Source organism: Drosophila santomea, chromosome 2L (assembly GCF_016746245.2).
Source record: "Drosophila santomea strain STO CAGO 1482 chromosome 2L, Prin_Dsan_1.1, whole genome shotgun sequence".
In the NCBI taxonomy this organism is placed as follows: domain Eukaryota; kingdom Metazoa; phylum Arthropoda; class Insecta; order Diptera; family Drosophilidae; genus Drosophila; species Drosophila santomea.
In genome coordinates, this window is record NC_053016.2 from 540,056 (window position 1) to 564,187 (window position 24,132).

A 24,132-nucleotide genomic window follows, 5' to 3' on the forward strand; every position below is an offset into this window, starting at 1 on the left:
GCTTATGCCTGCCAAGACCTCCTTGATTTTTTAAACAATTTCGGAGTTCATTACAAGCTGTTAGCACCACTTTGCTTTCATCATCTCCCAGTCGCCCACTGTGCTCCCTGCATTTATGGCTTATTTGCTGCCTGCCACTCACTTGGCTACCTTCTCCGCAGTCCACACTTCAAGAGCTACCCAACTCACCCGACGAGTGGTGCCCCAAAAGAGCAGTCCTCCCATCATCCCAGTCTCATCCCCATCCTCAATCCTCAATCCCTGTGCCCTGGGCCTTCGTGTTGGCCTGGCCACAATGCTGCCTCCTTGCGGCTCCGTTCCCCAGCTCAAAGCCTGCGCCACACAGACACACACAGTTTTTTGGGGCCTAATTGGTAGGTAATGATGTGTCTGACTCGCCGCTTTGTTAGTCAGTCCAGGAGGTGCACTGCAAAAACCGCTTCTGCAAGTTGTCATCAAGAAAGTTAATTATTTATTTCTGTTCTTGAAGTGTAGCTTTTACCACCAATGTAAGTAGCTATGCAAGCTTCGCTTGTATACTGCAATAGAGCTTCAACTGAAAAATCATGAATAGTATTTATACCCAATTTCTCTGTGTGTACTTCCAACTGCTTTTTCCCAGGTTGCGTGGCCCTTTTGCTGCGCTGCCAAACAGGCTGGCAGTGAAACTCCGCCAGGGACTTGGAACGGGCACCCAACTTGGAATTGAAGTTGGACTTCTTGGACTTCTTGGCCTCCTTGGCGGCCTTTGGCTTTGTAGTTGGCTAACTGCCTGTTGTTGCCGTTGTCGCTGACTGCGCGCATCTTGTTAGCAAGTCGCCCCCCTTTCTCCGCCCCTCTCAATCAACTCAAACTCTTGCTGTGGGGTCCTTTATTGGGGCTCCTTTTCAGTTCAGTTCAGTTTCAGTTTGCGAACTTAGCTGGCCGAGCTCCCTCTTCCCGCTTTTGGGGAATTTCATTCCCATTCACACAGCTTGCAGGCAATTTTCGCGCCTCTTTAATTTACTGCTGAAATGCTGTAGAAATGCCCAGCCCTAATGCTCCGTTTCGTTTTGTTGCTTTTGCTGTTGCTGTTGTCGTGATTGCTTGATGAACACATCAAAAGTCATCAGCACAGGAGGAAAAAAACGGAGCAATGAAGTCAACACAATGCCAGACACGATTTTGGACTTGCCACGCCCCTCCGCCCCTGCCGCCCTCACGAACGGCACAACAGTAACAGTAAACAGCAAACAGCAAACAGCAAACAGCAAACAGCAAAACAGTCAAAAGAGTCGAAAGAAACAAGCGGTTGTGTCGTCGTGTCTATAAGGGAAAATGGCCCGAAAGGAAATGGAGTCGCAGGCGGGGCAACATCACAATTGAATTGTGACTTCTTGGGGCAGTTGTCAGTGCTTGATTGATCTGCGGAGAGCGTGATTTGTTTACAACAATTGCGAATGTTGCTACGTTGCCATGTTGCTGCTGGTCGCAGTTCAGGCGATGTTGCTGCTGCTTCTGCTGCTGCTGCCATTTCCACTATCGAGCGATGGCAATCGAAGAAAGCGACATTTATGCAAATGCCAGGTTGTTTAATAAACGCAAATTATGAGCCCGGCGCAACATGTTGCAGTAACAGTCGATGGCAGATTAGCGACATTCATACTTGCACTTGGGTCAATTTAAATTTGTGCAACAGTGGCTGGCACGGCAGCAACTCCTCCTTGCCGCTTCAGCTGCACATGAGATTGTGGGAGCAACAGGCAGCATTATTGTGTTCGGCCAAGATCGCAATTGATCAGTGAGCTGGTGTTGGTGTTGCAGTTGCAGTTGCAACAGCAGTGGCTGCTGTGCCTGTGTTGCTGCTGATCAAGCGATCAAGCTCCGCAGCCAGAAACAATCGGCGCTGAGCGTGCTCACACGATATTTTCAAGTACTGCGACAATTTCCATGCCCCCACCCCCACCCGCTGCCCCTGCCCCTGCCTTGTTATCAGCGAGCCATGCAACAGCAACAGCAACAGCAAGAGTGCAGCACAGGCAACAGCAGCAACACATCTCAACAGTTGCATCAATTGCTCAACATTGAACTCTGTGCACGGGCCCAGACGATCGCCCCTTTTGGGGACCCCCTTCGACCCCCTTCGGCCCCCTTGGCCCCTTCGGCTGCCCCAATCCCTTGTATCATTTGCACGTTTTTTAATTAAGACATCAAAAAGAGACTTTGACTTGGGCGATTTCAAGGAATTGCCTGCCGTCTGTCTTTGGCTTTGTCTGTGGCTTGTGTTTCGGTTTCTATAGATCGCAGATATAGTACCACATAGGTTGGACTACACAGACAGTTGGGGTGCACCTAATAGAACTGCTGACTTGAGTTCGGGGAAACTTTCTGGTATAAGGTAAAGGATAGCTACAAGATACTGTGATACCATTCAGTGCTATGCTAAGTAATATAGAAACTTAGGATCTTGAAAGGCTATTATTCTGACCACAAGTGTAGGCACGGCACTCTCCCACTCCCACAACGGCAAGCTGCTAATCTGATCCTTCCCTTGACATCAGCAACTTGAGTTGAACCAAATGAACTAAATTAGTTTCGCTCGCAAAAGGAACTTCTGTCCGCAGCCTGTTGGTTTGAATTGGGCGATAATGCGACGAGGAGAATGCAGCTAAAGCTGCTAAAGGTTGAAGAGGAACCAAAATTGCTTATCCTCGGATCGAAGGAATTTTGCTCTCCGGGTTCCCATAGAGACAACCCAAAGAGGTGCTGACTATGGCCACAGAGCCAGGAATCGAAGCGAACTTGAATCTGTGCTCTGGCGAAAAAGAGCAGTGGATTCGGCGAGTAAATCACGAATAGCTTGGGAGCCCCCAAGATATGAGAATGTTGATTATTTACACGGACACACGGACACACGGCGCAGAAAGAGATCTGCTAAGACTTCTCCGCCTCATTTCCTCCTACTGGCCAAGTGTGAAGTGAAATGAAATTTGCGAACTTTGCGCTCTTTGCATTCGTTTCCCGGCCTCCAAAGGGGCCTCCTTTTCCTTGATTAATAACAATTGATAAGCGCGCAGTTGGCCCAGAGCCCTCGCTGCATCCCCGAGCTGCTGATGGCGTTGATTACCCGTGCCAAGTCCCGTACTCCCGTAGTCCCAGCTCCACCGTCCACCTTCCACTGTCCGCGGTCTGCAGTCCACTCAGAATCGCAGCCTCAGCCCCGGAAACCAAAGGCAAGGTGGCAAAATTTTCGCGCGAAAATGAAGATTTCTCTTATCACAATTGGCAGCTGCAGACGTTTCCCCCGTTGTTATTTCTCTTTGCCTTATTGGGCTGCTCACTCACGTTTTTCAATTTCTGTGCTCCCCCCAAAAATCCCGATCTTCGATAGCGACTGCAGAAATTTGTTTAATTATGCTCCATTGGGCCATTGGAGGTTTCGCAGACAGTAGTTCCCTCTTGTTTTGTGTGACTAATGAGTAAGCGGGGGCGCAAGGCAGAAAATGTTTTCAAAATCACAGAAGAACAAAAGCAAAGCTCCAGGAGAACATTCAAGCCTAGCAAATGACCTAGAAATATAGTAAATGAAGTTAATAGTTTAGGTTTTAGGCCCGAAGTACTCTCAATACGCCCACGAATCTACTTGCAGCGACCTCTAAGTGCTGACCCAGCCAGACGCACTGGCGACTTGCTGCCGAGATCCTAGGCACCTTCGGTTCGTTCCCTGGTTGGCCACCATCTTGAGAAGATCTACCAGTGATTTGCCCGTTTCGTTAGCGTTTTCGGTTAGCAGTGCTTTCTCCCTCCATTTCGGGTTAACTGACCCCGAAACGATTAGCAGCGACGGCGGTCCGCGGGTTGAAAGCCAGCGACAAATGAACAAAGGGTCGATCCTGGGGATCTGCTCCTTCTTTGGGCTCCGCTCCACCTCCTCTCCTGGAAGAGATCGGGACCTGGGCCAAATTGTCCGATTGTTTATGGCTGCCAACAACGCCCACCGAGTGAAGTTGCCAAGTGAGAAACCAGCAACAATCATCTGGCGGCTGATAAAGTGCCAGGTATCCCCGGCCCACATGCACCACCTTCCCCCACCTTCCCCATCTACCCTCACCTTCTCTCATCTCTCTGTATGTTTTTGTTGTGTCGCTTATCGGCGAGGATCGATCGCAGCTCCAGCTGGAAGAGGAGAAGAGAGACCTGACTCTGAAGACGGCGGCGAGCTGATTTAACAAATTGATAAACAATTGTTGGCGTTGGCCGCAGGGGGGGTAGGGGGATACGAGGATCAACGGGGAATCCCCTTGCCTTCCACACAAAAGGTGGTGTGTGGGGCGGCGTAACGTTACGAAATGGCTAAACAAACGATCGCCCGATCGCAATTTCAGCCAAGACGGCTTGTTCCCAGATCCCAAATCGATTTCGTATGCGAATCCGAATGCGTAGCCTTGAAATTCCTCGCACTTGGGGATACAGCTATGAAAGGACTTCCACACTAAAATAGTATTGTTGATATAGTTTTGCGTAAATACTATGAACAGCAATACAAATGAAGAGTAGATAGTTTGAGCTGAGAATCCTAAGCAACTCTGTGTATTTCTCCATTTGAAACCGCCTAATCTGGAGGTTGCAAGAGGTTTCGGAGCTCAGAACCGAATCCGCACAACAATGGAAAAGAGGAGAGGGTGTTGGGATGGCACTCGCGAAACAATCGCTGGGGGAGATCTGCTCCACCAACTGGTGAGCCGCTGAGCTAAGAGATCCCGGCCAGGCCTAATCCTCGGCGGCAGAGGCAGCTGTCGCTGGGGGCAGAGCCGAGACTCGGAGACTCAGAGACTCCGAGCCAAGAGCTGGGCACCCAAGTCAGAGGCACTGCCGAAACCGAGCCAAAAGCCAAAAGCCATTGTTAGCTGTTAGTCGCCCGTTCGCACTCTATCGGCGCTGGGGCATCTCTCTGCCCTTCTCTTCGCTTCGCGGAGGCCTCTTCGACCGGACAAAACACTTTACGTGTGCGGCTTATCGCCACCCAATCAAAGGCAATAAATATCTTACAAATAAGCAGAATGCCTCGGAATGCCAGCAGAGCCCTTTATTTTCGGAGGGGCAGGGTGCATTCGGGCTATTCTTCTAACCGATTGCTCACGTGCAGAATTGTGTGAATTCGTGAAAAATCGACGGCGGCAATTAGGGCGGGCCGTCAATAGTTTGGCAACAGTTGCAACATTTGTTGCAGTGGCAGTGGCAGTGGCAGCGGCAGCACAAACAGCAGCAATCAAAAGACTTAGGCAACAAACTTGGTCTTCACAGCAAGAAATTAAGCTTGCTTTGCTATGTTGTGTATTCTGAAGTTGTTAGGCTGATAATACAAATAGAAACAAGCAAATTTACCACAATTTGCATCTCGCAAAGCATTTCTTTGGGGTAAGTCGGAATCGGAAAATTATTCTAGAACTAGCTTCCAAACGATTTGCTGTGTAGAAGTCTCTCGTGTTTTCCCTCCTTGTCGGAGACTCAGTCGCTCTGGATGTGCTGACATTTCAATAGCCATCAATTGACAGGTCAACGCGCATCTCCTCCAGTCTCCCATCCTCAAAGGAAATCCATGGACGAGGGAGGACTCCAGAGGGGGGAATTTGGGAGCTGCAGCCCGCACGAGCAGGGTAAATGTTCGCTCCGGTCGAGATGTCGAATTTCTGGCGAAGCGAGATGCAAACTGCAAACTGCGACGCTTATCCGGCGACTCCATCTGCATGCCATGTGTGTGCCATGTCCACGTCCACGTCCACTTCCACTGTCCGCCGCCATAATCTCGGCCAGCATCGCCGTTGGTCGTTATAATATTTCGCCGTGGCCAAAACAGAAACAAATCAGATGTCAGTTAGGGATTCTGGCCAACTTCGAACTTTTGCAGCGATCCGCGGGGCCTAATCATCAGTGACCACCATGGGCTTTTCTTTCCTTTTCCCCTCCACCACCCATCTCCCTCCATTTCCACCAGCGTTTTCCACGTAAGAGATGGCCAGAGTGGATAAACTGCCCCTGCTCCTCCTGGGCAGCAGCCAGTCCAGCCGACTCTTGTCGCATTGTTTTCACAGCTCTGACCACTGACAATTTGTTCGATAATAATTGCAAAAGCAGCTGTCTGACACATAGATTCCTCATGGGCAGCGGATGCAGGAGATCGGATGCCGCAGTTGCGGATTCCGCGAAGCCAATTTGAGGCATTAAACTGCCGTGTAACTGTCTGACCCCAGAGCGAATTCTCAGGCTTGCTTAATCCTGCCCAGACAATACTTAATATGGAGTTGAAATTATGTATTGATATCGTTCTTTGTTCATAACTCATTCCTTGCAGATTCCAAAGATCTGAGCGCTCAGGAAATGGGCGAGCAGAAGCAGCAGCAAATGGAGGACCACCTGGAGGATCAGTTGGACAACTCCAGAGACCCCCAGAACAACAATAACAATATCGACGAAGACGACGATGAAGATGCTGACTTTGAGCAGCCAGAACATGCCAATCCCCAACAGGATCAGGATTTGGGGGAGACAGAGATGGAGCAGGACCATGATCTGCAGCAGGAGGAGCAGCAGGAACTGCCTGCAAACAGCCCAAGCACTCCGCCCAGGAGTCCCAGCTCTCCCCCGCTGATTCCCAAGCTGGAACAGCCAGCCACGCCGCCCTCGGAGGCGGAAGCCTCTCCGTGCCCCTCACCTTCACCCTCACCCTCGCCCTCGCCATGCCCCACGCCCAAGTATCCCAAAGTGCGTTTGAATGCGCTCCTGGCCTCAGACCCTGCCCTCAAGCCGGATGCCAAGGAGCTGACTCTGCCGGACGCTCGACTCCTGGCTCCGCCGCCGCTCGTCAAGCCGGAGACACAGGCGCAGCCGGATGTAGCGGAACCCCTGCTGAAACCAGCCAGATTTATGTGCCTGCCCTGTGGGATTGCATTCAGTTCGCCCTCAACTCTGGAGGCCCATCAAGCCTACTATTGCTCTCATAGGATTAAGGACGCGGACGAGGCTGGCAGTGATAAGTCAGGGGCAGGAGGATCGGCAGCCGCAGCTGGCGAGGCAGCGGGATTAGCAGGAGGCTCCTCCGAGCCACCAGCCAAAATGGCCAGGGCAGGAAAGCAGTATGGCTGCACCCAGTGCTCCTACAGCGCAGATAAGAAGGTGTCCCTAAACCGCCACATGCGCATGCACCAGACTTCGCCGGCAGCTCCCACACTGGCCAGTTTGCCCAGCCTCCTCCAGAACGGAATAGCTCCTCCGGGAGTCACGCCCAATCCGATGGAGGATAGCTCTAGTCAAGTGAGTAAAGTGTTGAGGTGCCAGTTGGTCCCGGAATCGCAAGCTAATAACAAACCAATCCCCTCCACAGCAAACCGATCGCTACTGCAGCCACTGTGATATCCGGTTCAACAACATCAAGACCTATCGAGCGCACAAGCAGCACTACTGCAGTTCGCGGCGACCGGAGGGACAGCTCACGCCCAAGCCAGCCGCATCTCCGGGAGCAGGATCCGTACCGGGTTCCTCTGGCGCATCCATCGGAGTATCTGCCCAGGCGGCTGCGCCCGGCAAGATGAGTCCGCAGGCCAGGAACAAGACCCCGACTCCCGCGATGGTGGCCGTCGCAGCTGCAGCGGCGGCTGCTGCTGCCTCCCTCCAGGCCACGCCTCATTCGCATCCACCTTTCCTGGCCCTGCCCACCCACCCGATCATTATTGTGCCCTGCTCGCTGATCCGTGCAGCCAGCTTCATTCCAGGCCCACTGTAAGTTCTCAAGGGAAACTTCCCTGAGTTGCACCCATTTGCATTTTGGTGCAATGTTAAAACAATGTATATATGAATATTAAGTATTTCACGGAAATATTACATTTAATGCGCAGGCCCACACCGAACTCGGGAATCGTGAATCCAGAGACCACCTGTTTTACCGTGGACAACGGAACGATTAAGCCACTGGCCACTGCCCTAATTGGCGCCTCCTTGGAGCCCGAACGCCCCTCAGCTCCATCGTCTGCTGCCGAGGCCACAGAAGCAAAGAGCAGTCCTCCGGAGCCCAAGCGAAAAGAAGCAGGGCCAACTAGGTTAGTGCTTACCATTATTCGTGATGCCCATGATGATGATGTTCTCCGAATGCCCAGTGATTAACACATACATACTCATTTTTGTCTTTCTCCAGAGAATCTGCGCCTCTCGATCTCTCGCTGCGTCGATCGCCCATCACCCTGAACTCGCTGAGCTTGCGGCAGCGCCAGCTGCGCAATGCCCTCTTGGATGTGGAGGAAGTACTCCTTGCCGGCGCAGGAACTAGCAAGGAGAATGCGGAGACTCCGAGAGGAGGAGGGAGTGTGACTCCCGAGCAGATCGTTTGCGCTCCCTCCCTGCCGAGCAGTCCTTCGATGAGCCCCTCTCCCAAAAGACGAGCCATCAGCCCACGCAGTTCCGGGGCTGGTAGTGCCTCCTCCATGTCACCACCTGGTCTCAATGTGGCTGTTCCTTATCTGCTGGACATGCGCTCCATGCTACCCGCGGACTTTGGACTCTCCGAGTCGCTGTTGGCCAAAACCAACCCAGAACTGGCTCTGAAACTGGCGGCGGCAGCGGCCGCAGCTGCTGTGGCGGGAAGTAGTGGATCAGCAGCCTTTCCGGCGTCTCCTCTTCCTGCCCAAGCTAGTAGCGGGAATCCTGGAAATGGAGGATCGGCAGGTGGCGCCCAGCAGCCACAGATCTATGTAAAAAAGGGTGTGTCCAAGTGCATGGAGTGCAATATTGTGTTCTGCAAGTATGAGAACTACCTGGCACACAAGCAGCATTATTGCTCGGCCAGGAGCCAAGAGGGTGCTAGTGAGGTTGATGTCAAGTCGGCCGTTTCACCTTCCGTCGCTGGAGCTGGAGGACTAGGAAGCGGAGGGGCAGAAGCTGCTTCGTCTGTGGAAACCACTCCGGTGGCATATCAACAGTTGATCTGCGCTGCCTGCGGAATTAAGTACACTTCCCTGGACAACCTGCGCGCCCATCAGAACTACTATTGTCCCAAGGGAGGAGCAGCTGCTGCGCCCGTCGCGACGCCCACTGATCCCGGCCAGCTGGCCATGGCAAAGGAGAAATGCGGAAAGTGCAAGACACTGCATGAAATTGGCCTGCCTTGTCCACCCCCCGTCGCCAATCCCCTCGCAGCGCCACCAGCCAATCCGCAACCCGCCTCCAATAGTCTGAACAAGTGTCCCGTTTGCGGGGTGGTGAGTCCCACCGCGGCACTGGCCAAGAAACACATGGAGATGCACGGAACAGTAAAGGCCTACCGCTGCAGCATCTGCCAGTACAAGGGGAACACTCTTCGCGGCATGCGCACCCACATTCGAACCCATTTCGACAAGAAGACTAGCGACGTCAACGAGGAGCTCTACATGACCTGCATCTTTGAGGAGGATGTGACCGCACTGAGTCAGGAGCTGGTTCCTTCAACAGCGGCATCTGCCACAAGTGTACACGATTCCATGGATCATCCCTCGCAGATGTTCAACTGTGATTACTGCAACTATGTTTCCACCTACAAGGGCAATGTGGTGCGTACCCTTTATACCTTTATATTTCCGCCAGACCAGAGAGCTAACTAGAGTTTTTGCTTTACAGCTGCGCCACATGAAACTGATGCATCCCCATGTGGCCATCAACTCACCCTCCATTTCCCCCGACACCAGAGACCAGGATGTGACTACCAACACCACTCCCAACCAACACTCGAATTCCGATGGATCCAACGGAGAGGCAGCCAGGTAAGGAAATTATTTACACTCACATTACTGTTTCGCTAAGTCAGCTTCGTCCACAGCTTCCACATTAAGTCGGAGCCCCTGGATCCTCCCCCGACTGTGAATCTGGTGCACGAGAACAACAACTCGCCGATCGCCACGCCACATATTAAGGCTGAGCCAATCGAGGTCGGAGCGGATGCTGCGGCCGGCGGGCTGGTTCCGCCGATGACTTCTCCGCTGGGAAACAGCAGCAGCATGGCTGCCGCAGCAGCTGCCGCCGCCGAGGTGATGAAGAAGTACTGTTCGACCTGTGACATATCCTTCAACTACGTGAAGACCTACCTGGCTCACAAGCAGTTCTATTGCAAAAACAAGCCGATTCGCCCAGAGGCCAGCGACAGTCCCAGTCCGAATCACCTGGGCGGAGGCGTTGCCGTCGGTCTGGGCATTGGCGGCCTGGTCGGTGGACACGGCCAGCAGAAGAACAAGGAGAACCTGCAGGAGGCGGCCATTTGAGAAAGCCAGCTGCGGTGGGAGGCGCAACGCAAGCAGCTGGAGTGGTATTACACATGCTTCTAGGCAGCAGCCCAGCCCAATCGAAACTAATCGAATCCTAGCCTCCTTTAAAATGTACACTATCCAAAACGCAACCAACAATCGACGACAGTATTCCCGGAGAATCTCCCGTCGCTGCCCTCCACTTCCAACGCCACTTGGGGACTGACTCCTTCGACTTACCGATCGATAGACGTAGATATATACACCGTACTCCCATACATATACAGTACACCTAAAGGAATAATATATAGATTACTTAGGAACATACATTAGTTTAGGCGCATACCCATTAAGTGGGAACCATGACATATAATGCATGCCAAAGCTTACCACTTAGACAGAAATTAAGTTGAGGGCAAGAAACTACAAGTTTGCAATGGTCTGCGGAGTAGAAGGAGGCGAAGTATTCCTATGTAGATCCAATACTATTATGTAAATTGCTCGCTGTTCCACGTGAAGCGATCTATTCTAACTGTGTAATTTAAATGAGTACATTATTTATTAAGTGTGTGCGACAATAAAAGTAATTTATTTATTCAATATAAAATAAAATGGATTTTAAACTTTTTGAATTCAACGAACGTTTTTAGTGCTGCCAGATCCGGGGAAATTTATATGCAGACATGGCTGCCAGACTGATTGAAAAAGACAAATAACTACCAGACCGATAGAAAAATGTGCTAGCATCGCAGCTGATATAACCGTTAGGTTAAAACAGCTGATCAGCAACTAGCCGCCATTTTGAAAAATAACCTACTGGGATTTCTGTTCGCCTGATACTCAGAATAGAGCATATCCACCAAATCAAGCATTTATTAATTTCGAATCACTGGCGTATGCATTGAAAACACCTCCTACAAGCTTATGCTCCCCTGGTATATCAATTCCAAAAATTCAAAATTTAGTCTCCGGAAAATAATTTTAGCTGCTAGTTTGGCCGTTTTCGCCAATCTGAAGTACCAGGCGAACAGAAATCTCAGAAGGTGTCTACTGGGTTCCAGGCAAAATTCTGGCGGCCTCGTTGGAAATGAACAGTTAGCTGAAGCTCCGGCAAATCAGCTGAATGTGCTACCAGATCACTCGAAAATTATTGTGGACGGGCCTGCCAGATCAGCTGAAAATGTTGTCTAGTGTGACCAGTGGGAAAATTCCGAAAAAATACCAAAATACAATTTTTAAATGCAAAATCAGCTGATCGTGTTGCCAGATCGCTTGAAAATGATTCTTAGTAGTGTTGGCGGGCCTGCCAGATCAGCTAAAAATGTTCGCTGAAGTGGCCAGTTAGAAAATCCCGAAAAATACCAAACGGCAAAAATAAAAAATGCAAATAGAGCGACTTTTAAATAAAATGTTTATTCAATTCAATTCAGTCAATATTATTTAGGTAATAAAAGTAAATGTAGTTTTATCTGCCGCCATAATTCAAGCACCAAACGCAGCTGGGCAGCCGGCCATTGACGTCCAACAAGTAGTCGACTGCAGATATCCGGAGGGAACCTTTAAACTTGAAATGCTCAAGCTTTTACAACTAATACATTTTTATTGAAATTACATATGTTTGTACGTAGTACTTGCGATACAAAATAGCCCGTAGAATAATCGGACATGCACCCAGAATCGAAGATGAAAGGGAGCGTCTGCTTCTGGGTGCCACGTAGCCACTTTGGGGCTCTTCGTAGAATTACAGGACTTATTGGGATTTATGCAGATGGTACAAGCTGGTAATTATGCAAGTGCAGAACATTAAAAAATTATGTATATGCCGCTTTGGGCTGTCCAAAATAAGTCGATTTTTAAAAATAAGTAGATGTGGAAAGCATTCCAAACAAACGCTTACCGGCTAGATGTGTGTGTATTTGTTAATGTCTATGTAGGGAAGGTGACTGGCAGGAGCCCGACTACTCGGTGGCCGCCATGGCGCGGGCCTGGGCGCGCACCCGCTTCTCGTACTCCAGCCGATTCTGGCAGTAGATGGTGTAGGCCTCCGCCTGGGCCGGGTCCTTGATGTTCGGCTCGTTGAGCAGGTCCTGGATGCCCAGCAGGATTTGCTTGATGGTGATGGCGGGGCGCCAGTCCTTCTCCTCGTCCAGCAGCGACAGGCAGACGGTGCCCGAGGGATAGACGTTCGGGTGGAACAGCGGCGGCTCGAACTTGCACTTGGGCGGCGATGTGGGGTAGTCGTCCTTGAAGATCATGCGCAGCTTGTAGAGACCGCCCTCCCAGGGGGTGGACTTCTTGCCGGGAATGGCGCACTCCCAGATCATCAGGTTTAGGGTGCCGTCGGGGTTCTTGGCGGGTCGGGCGACGAACCCGAACGGGTGATCCTTCCTCCAGGCCTTGCGCTCCTCCCCCAGACGTGTGATAGCAATGCCGGACATGGTCGCTGCTTGCTGGCGTCTCTACTTCCGGCCGAACGTGTCCTCGAGTCCTGGATTTCTGCTAGCAATCAGCAACACTTAGCCCTTTTTGCACGCGCGTCTGTCTGCGAATGTGTGTGTGTGGGTAAGTGGCCTCCAAGGGGCTTTGTCGCCTTTTGCCGCGCTAATTGCGAGTGCACCTACCTTTCTGCCTGTCTATGCGTGTTGGGCGGCTCTTGGCAACCGACTTTTATCCAATCGCTAGCGGAATAAGCACTTTTTGCAATTTGTACCGCAATTTTTTGCTGGAATGAACGCTTGTGCTCGCAAAAGGTGTCAGTCGTTCCGCACAAAGGGTCCCACTGTTTGGTTATCGATAGTTGATGTGACCGTAACACAAAAGCGATATTAAAATACTAACTTTTTACACTACTTTTGTATTAAGTTTAAACTTTCCTTTAGCTTTCTTTGCTTTTAGTAAACTTTATTATTATAATTTATAATAATTTCGGTTTATTCATTATATTCCCGAAACCCCTTACTTAATAAAAACGATTTTAGTTATAAGTTGGTGTTACGAAAACTATAATTTATTCGCTTTACTGTTTACATCAATTTTTGCATAGGTTTTAATAAATGCAAAATTAAGAAATCAAAATTAAGTGGTTCCCTTTTAAGTCGGAGATCTTTCGAGATTTAGAAGAGGGCGCTCACTGTTTACAAAAATTGGAATATATTTGTATCTAAACTGTTCTTAAATATATACGCCTCCTTGCGGGAGCCACATAAATATTGAAATCTACATTTAAATTTAAACTTGATTGCGGTAAAAAAGTCGACAGAACATTTTCTACAATTGTAACCTAATCGAACTAAATAAGATTGTTGTGCCTGGCCAAGGAACGTAACTAACTCAGTAAGCGAATCGTCTTTTGTAGCGGTGTACCGTATAAGTTACGGATTGTGATTGATAGTGAAGCCATATCGGAACGAAAAGGAAGCTTGGCTAGCTGCAGAAGACATTTACGATGGAACGAATGGAGATGTTGTTCGAAGAGGGTCCTCCTGGTCCTTCCGGCTCTACTTGCCCTTCTTGGACTCCTTCTTTTTGCTGCCGGATGAGCTGGTGCTCTCGTCCTTTTCCTTCTTCTCCTTCTTTTCGGGCTTCTCCTCTGGATGGTCTTCATAGCTGGAATTAGAACGAATTAGTTTCAAGTTAAGCGCCCGCCAAAGTCCAAACTTACGCAAATAGCACCTTCAGCTCGCCGCGGATGAGGGCCACCAGGAGGGGAGTGCCCATGCAGGCTGGAACCAGGTAGAGCAGGGCCGGCTGCGCGTGTTTGAACACGTGCATCACGAAGATGGTGGCCAGCAGGCCCAGGAAGTAGGCGATCAGCGTGGAGTAGAAGTAGATGCGCGTCTTGCGCTTCTTGCTGTCGTCGAAGCGCAGCAGCAAGGCAATGAAGATGCCCGGAATGACGATGTCGCCCAGTCCCAGCATTGCGAAGTTCGAGGCGTTCAGGCCATTCTCGATCAGGTCCTGGGGGAACACTAGTTTGATGGGCGCCTCGAAGCTCTTGGCCACGGTGACCATCACGTTGGTGCCGAATACCCAGAAGATGTCGTAGAAGAACAGGCCGCTCAGCAAGATTACGCCAGTGACGAAGTTGTTCAGGTGCAGCATCTCCACGCCGTTGATGGCGAAGGCCAGACCGAACAGGTTGTTGGCAATCCAGTGCTTCTTGAGCAAGTACCACACTCCGATAACCGAGGAGATCACCAAGCAGACAATATCGTGCGTGGAGAACTTGTAGTTGACAATGTCCTCCTTGTGCTTGCCCTCGCCCTTGGTGAACAGGATGTGAAAGGGCACCTTGGGCACGGCGGCGGGCATCAGCGAGTTGATCACCGGACTGAGCAGGTGCGCCAGCGCAATTACTCCCAGCACGAAAAAGTAGCCGGTGAGCAGGTAGTTTATGTGCACCTTTTGGAAGATCTTGAAGAACAGGTAGAGCCCGAATAGGGCTGCCGAGGCAATCAACGGGAAGTACATGGCGTCCTTCTTGGTCATCGTGTCGGCCTTCTCGCCCGTGGACTGCAGGGAGTGGGGAATGCGGGGAACAAGTTAAACCAGATTTCGGATTCAGTCTGCAGCACCTACCTTCTTCAGCTTGTGCAGCTTAACGGAGCGGATGGAGCCAAAGATGATTGGCAGCATGGCCATCACCACCAGGCTGCTGTACGCCACCGCCATGCCCTCCGGAGTCGAGGGCTTCTTCTCGCCCGGCGCCGACTCGTTCTTCGGTGCGTTCACATTCTCGATGATGCCCTTCAGCACCTCCTTTACGGTTCCGATCACTTCCTCCGCCATGGTGTGTTGTCCAATCCAATCCGTTCCTGAAAATCGCCGGCTTGCGGGTGTGAAAAGCGAAATGACACGCAGCAGCACACGTCAACAATCTCTGTTATCGTTATCGGCATCGGTATCGGTGGTCATGGTCGTGGCTTATCGAACGCCTCGAAATATACCGAGGATATACCATCGTTTGTGCAGTGTGACCGCGCTGCCGCCATGATAAGAACATACTGAACCAGAAAAATACCAAGGCAGTTGAGATTCAAATTGTAAAATCTTTTTTAAAATGTGTGAGTCCCACCTTAATTGGAGAAAACCTGCATCTAATGGTTTATTCTCTACTCTATCATTTAATAATTTTCGGCTTCGCACATTTGTGAACTATAAATAATTCGACAACTGCCCTATTTTATTCTCATATTTGTGCAATCAGAAGTGATTAAATTCTCCAGAGGAGGAAGGAGGTCTCGCACTTCAATCAAACTTCTCCCCAAACCCACTACAAGTGAGAACAGCTCCCACACAAAACCCAAATATGTGGGCTGCTGCTTTATCTGTGACGCCGACAGAGAAGAGCCTCGGCCATGTGCCAAGCGGCGAGCTGAGCTCAGTTCCCTTTCAGATTCCGAGAGCAACGCATTGCAAAGCATTGTGCAGCGAATACGAAACAATGACGACGACTCCCAAGATAAAGTCACCAGTTTCCGGTCCTGGACTTCCACGACTGCTACAGATGCTAATGGGAATACTTCTTATGGTGTGCACTTCCGTGCCAGGCGCCACTTGTAAGTGTTTACGGCTCCGGAGTTGCATAAGCCGCTGATAAGTACGATCTCGAATCCCCGCCAGCTGCCCCGGACCCCAAGATTGCCAATGTCAAGGCCTTGGATCGCCTTCACGCCGTGCTGTTCACGAGCTACGACAACGATGTGCAGCCCCGGTTCCAAGGAGCCCCCACGAACGTGTCCCTGGGAATGGTGGTCACCTACATAGACATCGACGAGCTGAACGGCAAGCTGACCACTCACTGCTGGTTGAATCTCGTAAGTGTCCACTCCTTTCCTGCATCTGCAGATAAGTTTCCGAGCTCTCCTCAAGTTCACAACTGTGATAAGCCTTTTGGGAACGCGTTATCTAAATGGGATTGTTGTTTTATTTTTTGAAACATAAAAGTAAATAAGCTGTTGTTCCAATTCAAATTTGAATATTTTACACTAACCCGAAGCGAATATTGTTTTTTAGCGATGGAGAGATGAGGAGCGTGTGTGGCAGCCGTCGGAATATGACAACATCACGGAAATCACTTTGCGGTCCAGCGAGGTCTGGACACCACAAATCACACTCTTCAACGGCGACGAGGGCGGCCTGATGGCGGACACCCAGGTGACCCTCTCCCACGATGGCCACTTCCGGCGGATGCCGCCTGCCCTGTACACGGCCTACTGCGAACTCAACATGCTGAACTGGCCCCACGACAAGCAGAGCTGCAAGCTGAAGGTCGGCTCCTGGGGCCTGAAGGTCGTTCTGCCGGAGAACGGCACGGCAGTGGGTGAGTCCCTTGACCACGACGACCTGGTGCAGTCACCGGAGTGGGAGATCGTGGACTCCCAAGCGCAGTTTGTCAGCCAGGACTACTACGGCTACATGGAGTACACTCTGACGGCTCAGCGGCGATCCTCGATGTACACGGCCGTCATCTACACCCCCGCCTCCTGCATCGTCATCCTGGCCCTCTCAGCCTTCTGGCTGCCTCCCCACATGGGCGGCGAGAAGATCATGATTAATGGCCTGCTCATCATCGTGATCGCCGCCTTCCTCATGTACTTCGCCCAACTGCTGCCAGTGCTGTCCAACAATACTCCACTTGTGGGTGAGTGCTCCCCATCACCATAATATTCCATAGCATCACTTACCGAGCGTCCCTATAATTGCAGTGATTTTCTACAGCACCAGCCTGCTGTACTTGAGCGTCTCCACCATCGTCGAGGTCCTGGTCCTGTACCTGGCCACTGCCAAGCACAAGAGGCGCCTGCCGGAGGCGCTGAGGAAGCTGCTGCACGGCAACCTGGGCACCTGGCTGCTGCTCTCGCTGTTCAGCACCACCGGCGAGTCGCAGGCGGAGAAGAACAAGGAGATGGACGAGCACCTGTACGAGGACGCGGACGAGCAGGATGCGTCCAGTCCGCTGGGCATCAACCCCGCCGAAGTGCCGGGCGCCAAGGCCAACCAGTTCGACTGGGCGTTGCTGGCCACCGCCGTGGACCGCATTTGCTTTCTGGCCTTCAGTCTGGCCTTCTTCATCCTGGCCATCAGGTGTTCCGTGTAAAACTGCTCTGGACTTAACGCTATCTACCTACCGGTGCCTTGGGTAAGGTCGTTGCCCATCAATCTCGAAACTGTATTGCATTTTCCGGAGCCACCTAGCGAACTTGGCCAAGGTACGGGTGCACTGTGAGTTGGCTTTGCATTTGCGATTTCATGTATTTACTGTGTGTGCGAACTTAGAATTATTTAATGATGAGACCTCGTATGGAATAAAGGACCTCTGCCGAATGTCTGCTTACAACTAGAAGCGAAGGATAACAGGCTAAGTAACAAATTGGCTCTCGTTTCCGAGTATTGCTCTGCGATGCTCCGGGCTATCACAATTCCTCAATTAACCCAAAGTAGCTGGAATTACACAAAATGACCTTTTAACGGCCAAAGGTCCGATGGTGCCCGATGGGTGGCTGGGTGGCTGGGATCCAGGGTGTCACGGTGTCACGGTTGCAGGGTTGCTCTCCGCTCTCCCCTGCGCAGTGGGTGGTCCTGCGCATCCTCCTGCCCCATCGGAACTTACAACCCCGGCGACAAATTGGGGTTGCGACGGGCTCAGTTGAATGCATTTGTGGTGGGAGTGACCGGGCCCTGGTCGTAGTTTCCCGCAGAAGATGAGGACGACCTGGCCGGGTCCACGCCGGCTGTCCCACCTTGGAATGGAGCAGTGAAATTCGAAGTGGAGGCGGAGGAGGAGGCGGGCGCCAGGCCGGGCGAAGCTTGCGAGGAGGCCGTCGAGGACGATGGGAAGCCCAGGCTGGAGCTGTTTGAGGCGGGAGACGAGTGGTGCGGGTGCAGGAAGTGGGGCTGCCCCAGCTGGTGGTGCGGATGCGAGTGCTGTGGGTGGTGGTGCAGTGGCGGCGGGTGGCGCCCCAGCTGCATCGCTCCGCCGGCGTGGTGGTTGTAGGAACCCAGCATGCTGGAGGCCGGATCTCCACCCTGCGCCTGAGCCTGGCAAGCGGCCATCAGGCCGTGGAAGTCGAACTTGTAGGCATACCGCTTTCCGTGCACCTTGGTCATAATGTTCTTGTCGTAGTAGTACCTGCAAGTAGAAGTGCGCGAACTTGTACATTTTCTTCCTATGCTATGAGTGGGTGGAGTGGAGTGGAGACGAGAAGACTCACCTGAGAGCCCGGCTCAGCTTGTCGTAGTTCATGTTCGGCTTGGCCTTGCGCTCGCCCCACCGCCTGGCCACCTCGTCCGGGTCGATGAGCCGGAACTCGCCCGATTGGCCCTCCCAGCTGATGGCGTTCGCGTTGGACGAATCAGCGAGCAGCTCCAGCAGAAACTGCCACAGCTGGATCTGGCCCCCTGAGCCCTGGGCAACCAATCGGTGCGAGGCAGCGTTCAGCAGCTGGTACGGATCTGAAAGAGAGAACCGGCGGATGGGGCATTAGTGGCGAATACTCGCAAACCCCTGCGAAAACAGACACAGATACAGATACAGACATCTACAGATACAGATACAGATACAGATACTTGGTACTCGGCCGAAGAGATGCCAAGATGTGAGGGCGGGGAGAGCGAGCGAGAAAGCCAGCCCAGCCAAACGAGATTCTCTGGCGGGGAGCCGCGACGTGGCAAGAGTGCCAAGTGGAGCTGAATGCCATAAGCCGCGCGGATTCACAGAAAATCAACCGCAATGGACATAAATCCTGGATCTCACGATGCACACGAAGAAAAACGGGCATCAAATGAAATTTAAATCAAATTAAAAGTGAGACACCGCTCTTTAGTTAACTCTTTAGTCAAGTTTTGATAATGAAACTATATAAATATATTTACTAGTTTCGATAGTCAGTTACATGTTAGCTTTTCCCAAATGAAGTAGCTTTAGTTCTACTAACACGACCAACCATTTATGACCTGAATGCATTTAAACTGAAATTGTGCTTGCATCTCTTGTGTTTAGAGTAGATACATTTTCCTGTTTGCTGGCCATGGGGACATTCCCACATCCCGTAGTCTGTGCACCTCCACGGGGGAAATCCCCGGCCAAAGTGCCGCTGCAAAAGCACGAAAGTGCCATAACCAGGATGACTCATCCGCGATCAAGCAGCGCCGCGGCTAAAAGACACAGTTCCTACTTCTAGACAATGTCAGACCGTTGGACCCATTCATTCGCTCATTCATGTTTCTGGGGGCACCGCCACCGCTCGCCGGAAATGCCTGAGATCGAGTGGTTGCCATTGAGCAATCTCCTCGTGCTTCGTCTCTCCGACTTGCGGCTGGCATTTGCCAAGCGGAAATTCCTATGAATTTCGGCGCTCTTACCGTTGAAGATCATCGAGGTGTGCGGATGCTGGTGGTGCTGGTGGTGGTGGTGGTAGTGGTGGTGCACGGCGCCGTGGTGCGGATGTGGGTGCTGTCCAACTGGCGGGGCCGGCTGCATCCGGAGGCCAAAGCGTCGGTTGAAGTCCTCCGAGAGGCGCCACATGACGCCCACGTCCACACTGACGCTCATGATGGGTCTTCTTTAAAAAGTCTTTTTCGGAAATTGCAAGTGCCTTTATTTCACAGAACTATTTGCATTTCCACTTAAAAACACTTTTCAGTTAGATATTTTACAGATCCAACTTTTACTACGGTTTGTCATCTACATTTTTCGCATAAACACTTGTATTTGTTCTCGATGCAAGTTGAGGATGTAAAGGTACGTCTTGTAACCACTTTCTTTGTATTTGGCAAGATTAACCTTTGACCCGAGCAATGGCTTATGACCACCAATTGTAGTTTTCCCGGGAGCGCGTCAACCGTTTAGGACGAGAGCCATTCGGCGACTGAAACTTCAGCCAGAAGCGCTGCCGGATTGCGCTCCTTAGCGCCGGACGGATGCCTTGCATCTTGGTCGAGCACGGGCATCCGCGAAGCTGACGAAGCAGGCGAAGCTCCGGGCACGATTACGGCTCACCTGCGCAGCTGGTGGTAAATGCCGCTTCGGCATTTGCGAGGCAAGTCGCAAAGTCAGAGGCCACGTGCAGCCACTCAACCACCAACCACCCACCCACCAAACGGCACGGCACACGATAAACAACTGCTTCATTGGGCGCTTTTCGACTATTGCATACCCAGTGCGAGTCACTGGATATTTATAAAGCGCCAGGGGAATCCGAAAGATGGAAAAGTATTTTCAAACAATTCTGTTTGCGTGGTGAAATATATCCGAGTTCTTGAGAAACAACGTGACTAATGCTTTCGTTTATGAACATCAAGGTACCCACACATGTACAATCCACCACTGTCTGTGGCTGTGGAATTCTGAACAGGGAATAGCTTTGATCCAGTTTGTACCCTGTAAAAGGGGCGGTGACTCAGAACTGGGAGTTGGGAGCTGGGAGCTGGGGACAACAACTGTAGCCCACAACAAATGTAATCTGCGTGACGGCGACGACGCGTAATCCTGGTTGGCATAAAAAACAAATCAATTAAATCGACGTCGCCTGCTCCCGGGATCAAGGCTTGTATATGTAGTCCACATCCCACCCACCAACATATGCCAGACCCAAATCAGGGGGCTTTCCCCGCCCCCAGCTGCTCTTCCTGCCACAGGAAGGATGCGACGAATGAATATTTTCCTGTGCCCAGAAGCTGACCACCCGTCGAGCTGTTGTCAATGACAAACCACCCAGGCCAGCCAGCCAAGCATTCCAACCCACCCAACCCTCGAAGCCTCCAACCACCGACCTTCACGCCCACTTCTCCCACCTTTTCCACTTTTCCACTTTTCCCGCCTGGCTGAAACTTGACTCGGCGACTTTTGTCGCTGGCGTGGGATTATTTTGATTTTATTATTAGATGCCACATCCTGCGAGAAATTATCATATTTACATCGTTTATTATTAAGTTCATCACTTGACGCGACCACCCACAAGGCCCAGCCACGCCCTCCGCCCCCTGCCATCCCGATCCTAGTCATCGCCAGTTAATAACTGGAAAAGTGTTGCATACTTTGCTGCTGTCGCGCAGAGATTTTCCCAGCGATTTACGTTAATGGAGTCTGAGAGAAAGTTGGCGAACTCGAGCAAAAGGTAATTAAAAGGGGATTTCCCGCACCTCTGGCCACTTTTCTTTCTTATCAACACGATGGGCGTGGAGTGTGGGAGAAACAATCAATGGAACACATAAGTAACGGCCGTATCAGCACGAAGGCATCTTAATCAGTGGCCATTTGGCCGCCGACGGAGGGCGGATTCAAGGAAAGGATTCAATTGATGCCTGACCACAAAGGATTCGAGCGTCGGACAATCGCTCCGCTGGGAATAGCACGTGAACCCAATTACCAAGCAGTTCAATCTCTGGACGCTTCAGATTTATGTGGCCCGAGATTAGCTCTGGACAGTGAGAAAAATGGGCATCGACCAAGTAGTTTCACTTGGATTTGGAGGGGGTTGGCCAGTTCTTGATCGCCTACCAATGAGGGACAATACACCTCTGTCTGAGGTGTGAGGTACTCACTTGGCTCGTTGTCGTTGAGCATCGGACTCGTCTCCCGTCCGGTGGCGTGGTACAAGCTGAGGGCGAAGTGCTGCGCCAGGAGCATGCCTCCGCGCCTGGATCCTGCACAGACCCAGAAGTCGGCGCGAGAGAGATCGCACAGCTCCTGGGCGTCCTTGGGAAACCTGTCGATATCCGGCTCCGGGTCCAGTTTGAACTTGCGCGTCGCCCACTTCACCCAGCTGGCAATGTCCTCGGACGTCCAGGCGTGCGGATCCACGGGCACCTCCACGGGAGACACGCTCCGGCTGGAGTCGTTGGAGTTCCTTCGGGGCGATGGATCGGCGGGCGGAGTGGGTGTCGCCAGCGGGAGGGGCACTGGCAAGTTGAGGGCGGGTAATTGGCTTCTTGTGCTACCGTTGCTGGAGGAGGATCCGGAGTCTGAGTCTGTTGAGGAATCCGAGGAGTCGCTAGAGTCGCTGGTGGAACTGCTGCTGCACCGCCTTCTGCTCCTTCTCCTGCTGGGGAATCCTTCCTTCTTAGCGCTCTCTTCCTTCTCCTTCGCTTCCAGTCTGGCCTCGTTTCCGGATCCGATGCTTTTTTGCCGGACATCCTGATGCATGGCATTAAACGGCCTCTGTTGGCACCAAACACTGTGAATCGTCTGGCTGTGGACTGGGAGTTGCTTGTGACTCTGGCGGCTGTTCTGCAGAATGGCCATTAAACCGGGATGTTCCTGCTCCCTCTGGGCAACTGCAGTGTCAATATCAGCTGAAGAGTTTTGGTAGCTTTTTAATTTCACTCTTCTTTGGCCTTATTGGGTTGGCATCTGAATTCATCTTATTCACAGGCTTGTGGTTTGTATTTCATAAATCGAGTAGTGTGTGCCGTCACTAAGGCTTTTATAACTTTATTACTGCATATATCTTTTCATAAATTTATTGTTTTGCCGCCTTTTGCACTATTAGATATTAGATTGTTCACTTCACGTTGGCCCTGTTTAATCATAAAATTCTGGGAACCGCACTTTTGTATTATTGAACTTATTGGTCGCCTGCAACCGGTTGAAACGGATTTAGGATGTCTGGCTGGATGATTCACCCGAGATAGTCGGGTTGTTTCACCTGCTGACCGGACAAGTGGAGTCCGCTGCAGGCTCTCCACGTGCCGCAAATCGCGGAAATCTTTCGCGGAAAGTTTGCGATTGGAAAATTTTAATAACCGTTATTGCACTGACCGATTAAAGATCCGCCGATCGGGTTAAGAGTAGCGCCGTACACCGTTTACGACTCCAGATCGACGCTGATCCGACCCACTTGGCGAGTGACGAACTAATGATCAGCACCGGCGGACTGTGATAAAGCCATGACGAAGACGCGCGGCCCGAGCTTTTGGCGCTCTCTCGCAGACTCGGCTGCCCCATGACCAACCGGCTGGCTCCAAAGGGGCACTTGGTGCTCGGGACCAGTTTACCGGCGCCGTTTGCCACTCGGCTGGCGAGCTTTTCGCTCTCCGGCGAGCTCTCTTATCGCTGGCTGGCTGGCAAAGCAAATAACAACCTTAAGCATGACGTCGTGAAATTGGCGTAGTCCGCATGAGTCACTCCATTGAGTCCATTGAGCATTGAGATTGCCGATCGCCGGGAAGCCGATGGAGTTCCCCAGCCGGCGCGTGGGCCACAGGGGGTGGCTGAGGTGTAAGGTCGTTTGGCGGCCAACGAAAATTCATTCATCGATTCCCCTCCTAGTTGGACTTGTTCTCTGGCTTTTGCCGCGTCATTCTTCTGGGAAATCGCGCATGAGTCGCTAGTTGTCTGTGGCCCATGCCATGCCCACTGGGCTCATTGAACATCAGTTTATCTCTGGTCCGATATTCGGCAACAGGTGGCTCCCTGAATGATGTGTATATATATACGATATAAGATATATGGTTTACTTGAATGAAATTATAATTCATTGCCAAAGGATAGAATGCTTCCTCCAAAAGCCTCCTAGTATACAAGAAAAGGCATTTTACTTCAAGACTAGTTTTAGCTAAGGGCCATTATTTATAAAAACAAACCAATCCATATATGGTAATTATATTTTCAACCCAAATTGCTTGAAGTGACGTTTTCGATTCAGTTTACAATATCAGTTGGCGATTGCTCGATTAGCTTGCTTGAGTTTCGCTGGCTTCCTGGAAATGCCTCTGATTTCATACATAGCTGAGGACGCGGACGCTTTTGGGCAAGTGATTCACGGATGGGCCGCTCTCTTTCTCTTTCCGACTGGCGCCGGCAGATCGCCGATCCAAATCCATATCGCTGTTTATATTTGCTTTGATGTGACGTCGGTCACTTGAACCCATACCCATGGCATGTACATAC

The 24,132-nt window shown here is 51.4% G+C and overlaps 5 protein-coding genes across 8 annotated transcripts in view; 2 read left to right on the top strand and 3 right to left on the bottom strand.

The window, feature by feature from the left end:
* LOC120443866 (zinc finger protein ush) overlaps window positions 1-10,353 on the top strand; it is a 51,049-nt gene extending 40,696 nt beyond the window's left edge. For both annotated transcript variants that reach the window (XM_039623231.2, XM_039623233.2), the window contains exons 3-8: window positions 6,332-7,290; window positions 7,361-7,755; window positions 7,872-8,072; window positions 8,168-9,554; window positions 9,622-9,764; window positions 9,821-10,353. In XM_039623231.2, the coding sequence (XP_039479165.1) occupies window positions 6,332-7,290; window positions 7,361-7,755; window positions 7,872-8,072; window positions 8,168-9,554; window positions 9,622-9,764; window positions 9,821-10,259 (3,524 nt within the window). In that variant the 3' untranslated portion in view covers window positions 10,260-10,353. The remainder of the gene's footprint in view (window positions 1-6,331; window positions 7,291-7,360; window positions 7,756-7,871; window positions 8,073-8,167; window positions 9,555-9,621; window positions 9,765-9,820) is intronic.
* Window positions 10,354-11,821: 1,468 nt separating this feature from the next.
* Window positions 11,822-13,029, bottom strand: LOC120458334 (SUMO-conjugating enzyme UBC9-B). 2 transcript variants are annotated; one of them, XR_005617179.2, is made up of 3 exons: window positions 12,863-13,029; window positions 12,139-12,783; window positions 11,822-12,019 (listed from the first exon to the last, which is right to left on the bottom strand). XR_005617179.2 is itself a non-coding variant. In XM_039645951.2 (2 exons), the coding sequence occupies exon 2, from the start codon at window positions 12,677-12,679 to the stop codon at window positions 12,200-12,202; it is 480 nt and encodes a 159-aa protein (XP_039501885.1). In that variant the 5' UTR covers window positions 12,680-12,783; window positions 12,863-13,029; the 3' UTR covers window positions 11,822-12,199. The 2 variants fall into 2 exon arrangements, 1 of the variants encoding a protein (XP_039501885.1); XM_039645951.2 differs by having other exon boundaries at window positions 11,822-12,783.
* Window positions 13,030-13,368: 339 nt separating this feature from the next.
* LOC120451841 (minor histocompatibility antigen H13) lies at window positions 13,369-15,129 on the bottom strand. The gene is made up of 3 exons (XM_039635820.2): window positions 14,820-15,129; window positions 13,903-14,753; window positions 13,369-13,847 (listed from the first exon to the last, which is right to left on the bottom strand). Exons 1-3 carry the CDS (start codon window positions 15,027-15,029, stop codon window positions 13,739-13,741), a joined length of 1,170 nt encoding a protein of 389 aa, XP_039491754.1. The 5' UTR covers window positions 15,030-15,129; the 3' UTR covers window positions 13,369-13,738.
* Window positions 15,130-15,379: 250 nt separating this feature from the next.
* Window positions 15,380-17,613, top strand: LOC120451821 (neuronal acetylcholine receptor subunit alpha-4). Of its 2 annotated transcripts, XR_005616414.2 has the most exons (5): window positions 15,380-15,799; window positions 15,864-16,057; window positions 16,257-16,884; window positions 16,949-17,465; window positions 17,520-17,613. XR_005616414.2 is itself a non-coding variant. In XM_039635794.2 (4 exons), exons 1-4 carry the CDS (start codon window positions 15,550-15,552, stop codon window positions 17,338-17,340), a joined length of 1,464 nt encoding a protein of 487 aa, XP_039491728.1. In that variant the 5' UTR covers window positions 15,380-15,549; the 3' UTR covers window positions 17,341-17,613. The 2 variants fall into 2 exon arrangements, 1 of the variants encoding a protein (XP_039491728.1); XM_039635794.2 differs by having other exon boundaries at window positions 16,949-17,613.
* Window positions 17,614-17,747: 134 nt separating this feature from the next.
* On the bottom strand, window positions 17,748-23,159 carry LOC120451831 (DNA-binding protein D-ETS-6). Its single transcript, XM_039635810.2, has 3 exons — window positions 21,786-23,159; window positions 18,455-18,695; window positions 17,748-18,372 (listed from the first exon to the last, which is right to left on the bottom strand). Exons 1-3 carry the CDS (start codon window positions 22,483-22,485, stop codon window positions 17,886-17,888), a joined length of 1,428 nt encoding a protein of 475 aa, XP_039491744.1. The 5' UTR covers window positions 22,486-23,159; the 3' UTR covers window positions 17,748-17,885.
* Between the last annotated feature and the right edge of the window lie 973 nt (window positions 23,160-24,132).

Excerpts from the sequence above, each read along its gene's own strand:
- LOC120458334 (XM_039645951.2), bottom strand. The coding sequence starts at position 12,679 with ATGTCCGGCATTGCTATCACACGTCTGGGGGAGGAGCGCAAGGCCTGG.
- LOC120451821 (XM_039635794.2), top strand. The coding sequence starts at position 15,550 with ATGTGGGCTGCTGCTTTATCTGTGACGCCGACAGAGAAGAGCCTCGGC. Across the intron at positions 16,058-16,256 it reads CTCACTGCTGGTTGAATCTC|CGATGGAGAGATGAGGAGCG; the intron begins GTAAGTGTCCAC and ends ATTGTTTTTTAG. Across the intron at positions 16,885-16,948 it reads CAACAATACTCCACTTGTGG|TGATTTTCTACAGCACCAGC; the intron begins GTGAGTGCTCCC and ends CTATAATTGCAG.
- LOC120451831 (XM_039635810.2), bottom strand. The coding sequence starts at position 22,485 with ATGGCCATTCTGCAGAACAGCCGCCAGAGTCACAAGCAACTCCCAGTC. Across the intron at positions 18,696-21,785 it reads GCTCAACGACAACGAGCCAA|ATCCGTACCAGCTGCTGAAC; the intron begins GTGAGTACCTCA and ends TCTCTCTTTCAG. Across the intron at positions 18,373-18,454 it reads AAGCTGAGCCGGGCTCTCAG|GTACTACTACGACAAGAACA; the intron begins GTGAGTCTTCTC and ends TTCTACTTGCAG.
- LOC120451841 (XM_039635820.2), bottom strand. The coding sequence starts at position 15,029 with ATGGCGGAGGAAGTGATCGGAACCGTAAAGGAGGTGCTGAAGGGCATC. Across the intron at positions 14,754-14,819 it reads AGCTGCACAAGCTGAAGAAG|TCCACGGGCGAGAAGGCCGA; the intron begins GTAGGTGCTGCA and ends CACTCCCTGCAG. Across the intron at positions 13,848-13,902 it reads GAGCTGAAGGTGCTATTTGC|CTATGAAGACCATCCAGAGG; the intron begins GTAAGTTTGGAC and ends TTCTAATTCCAG.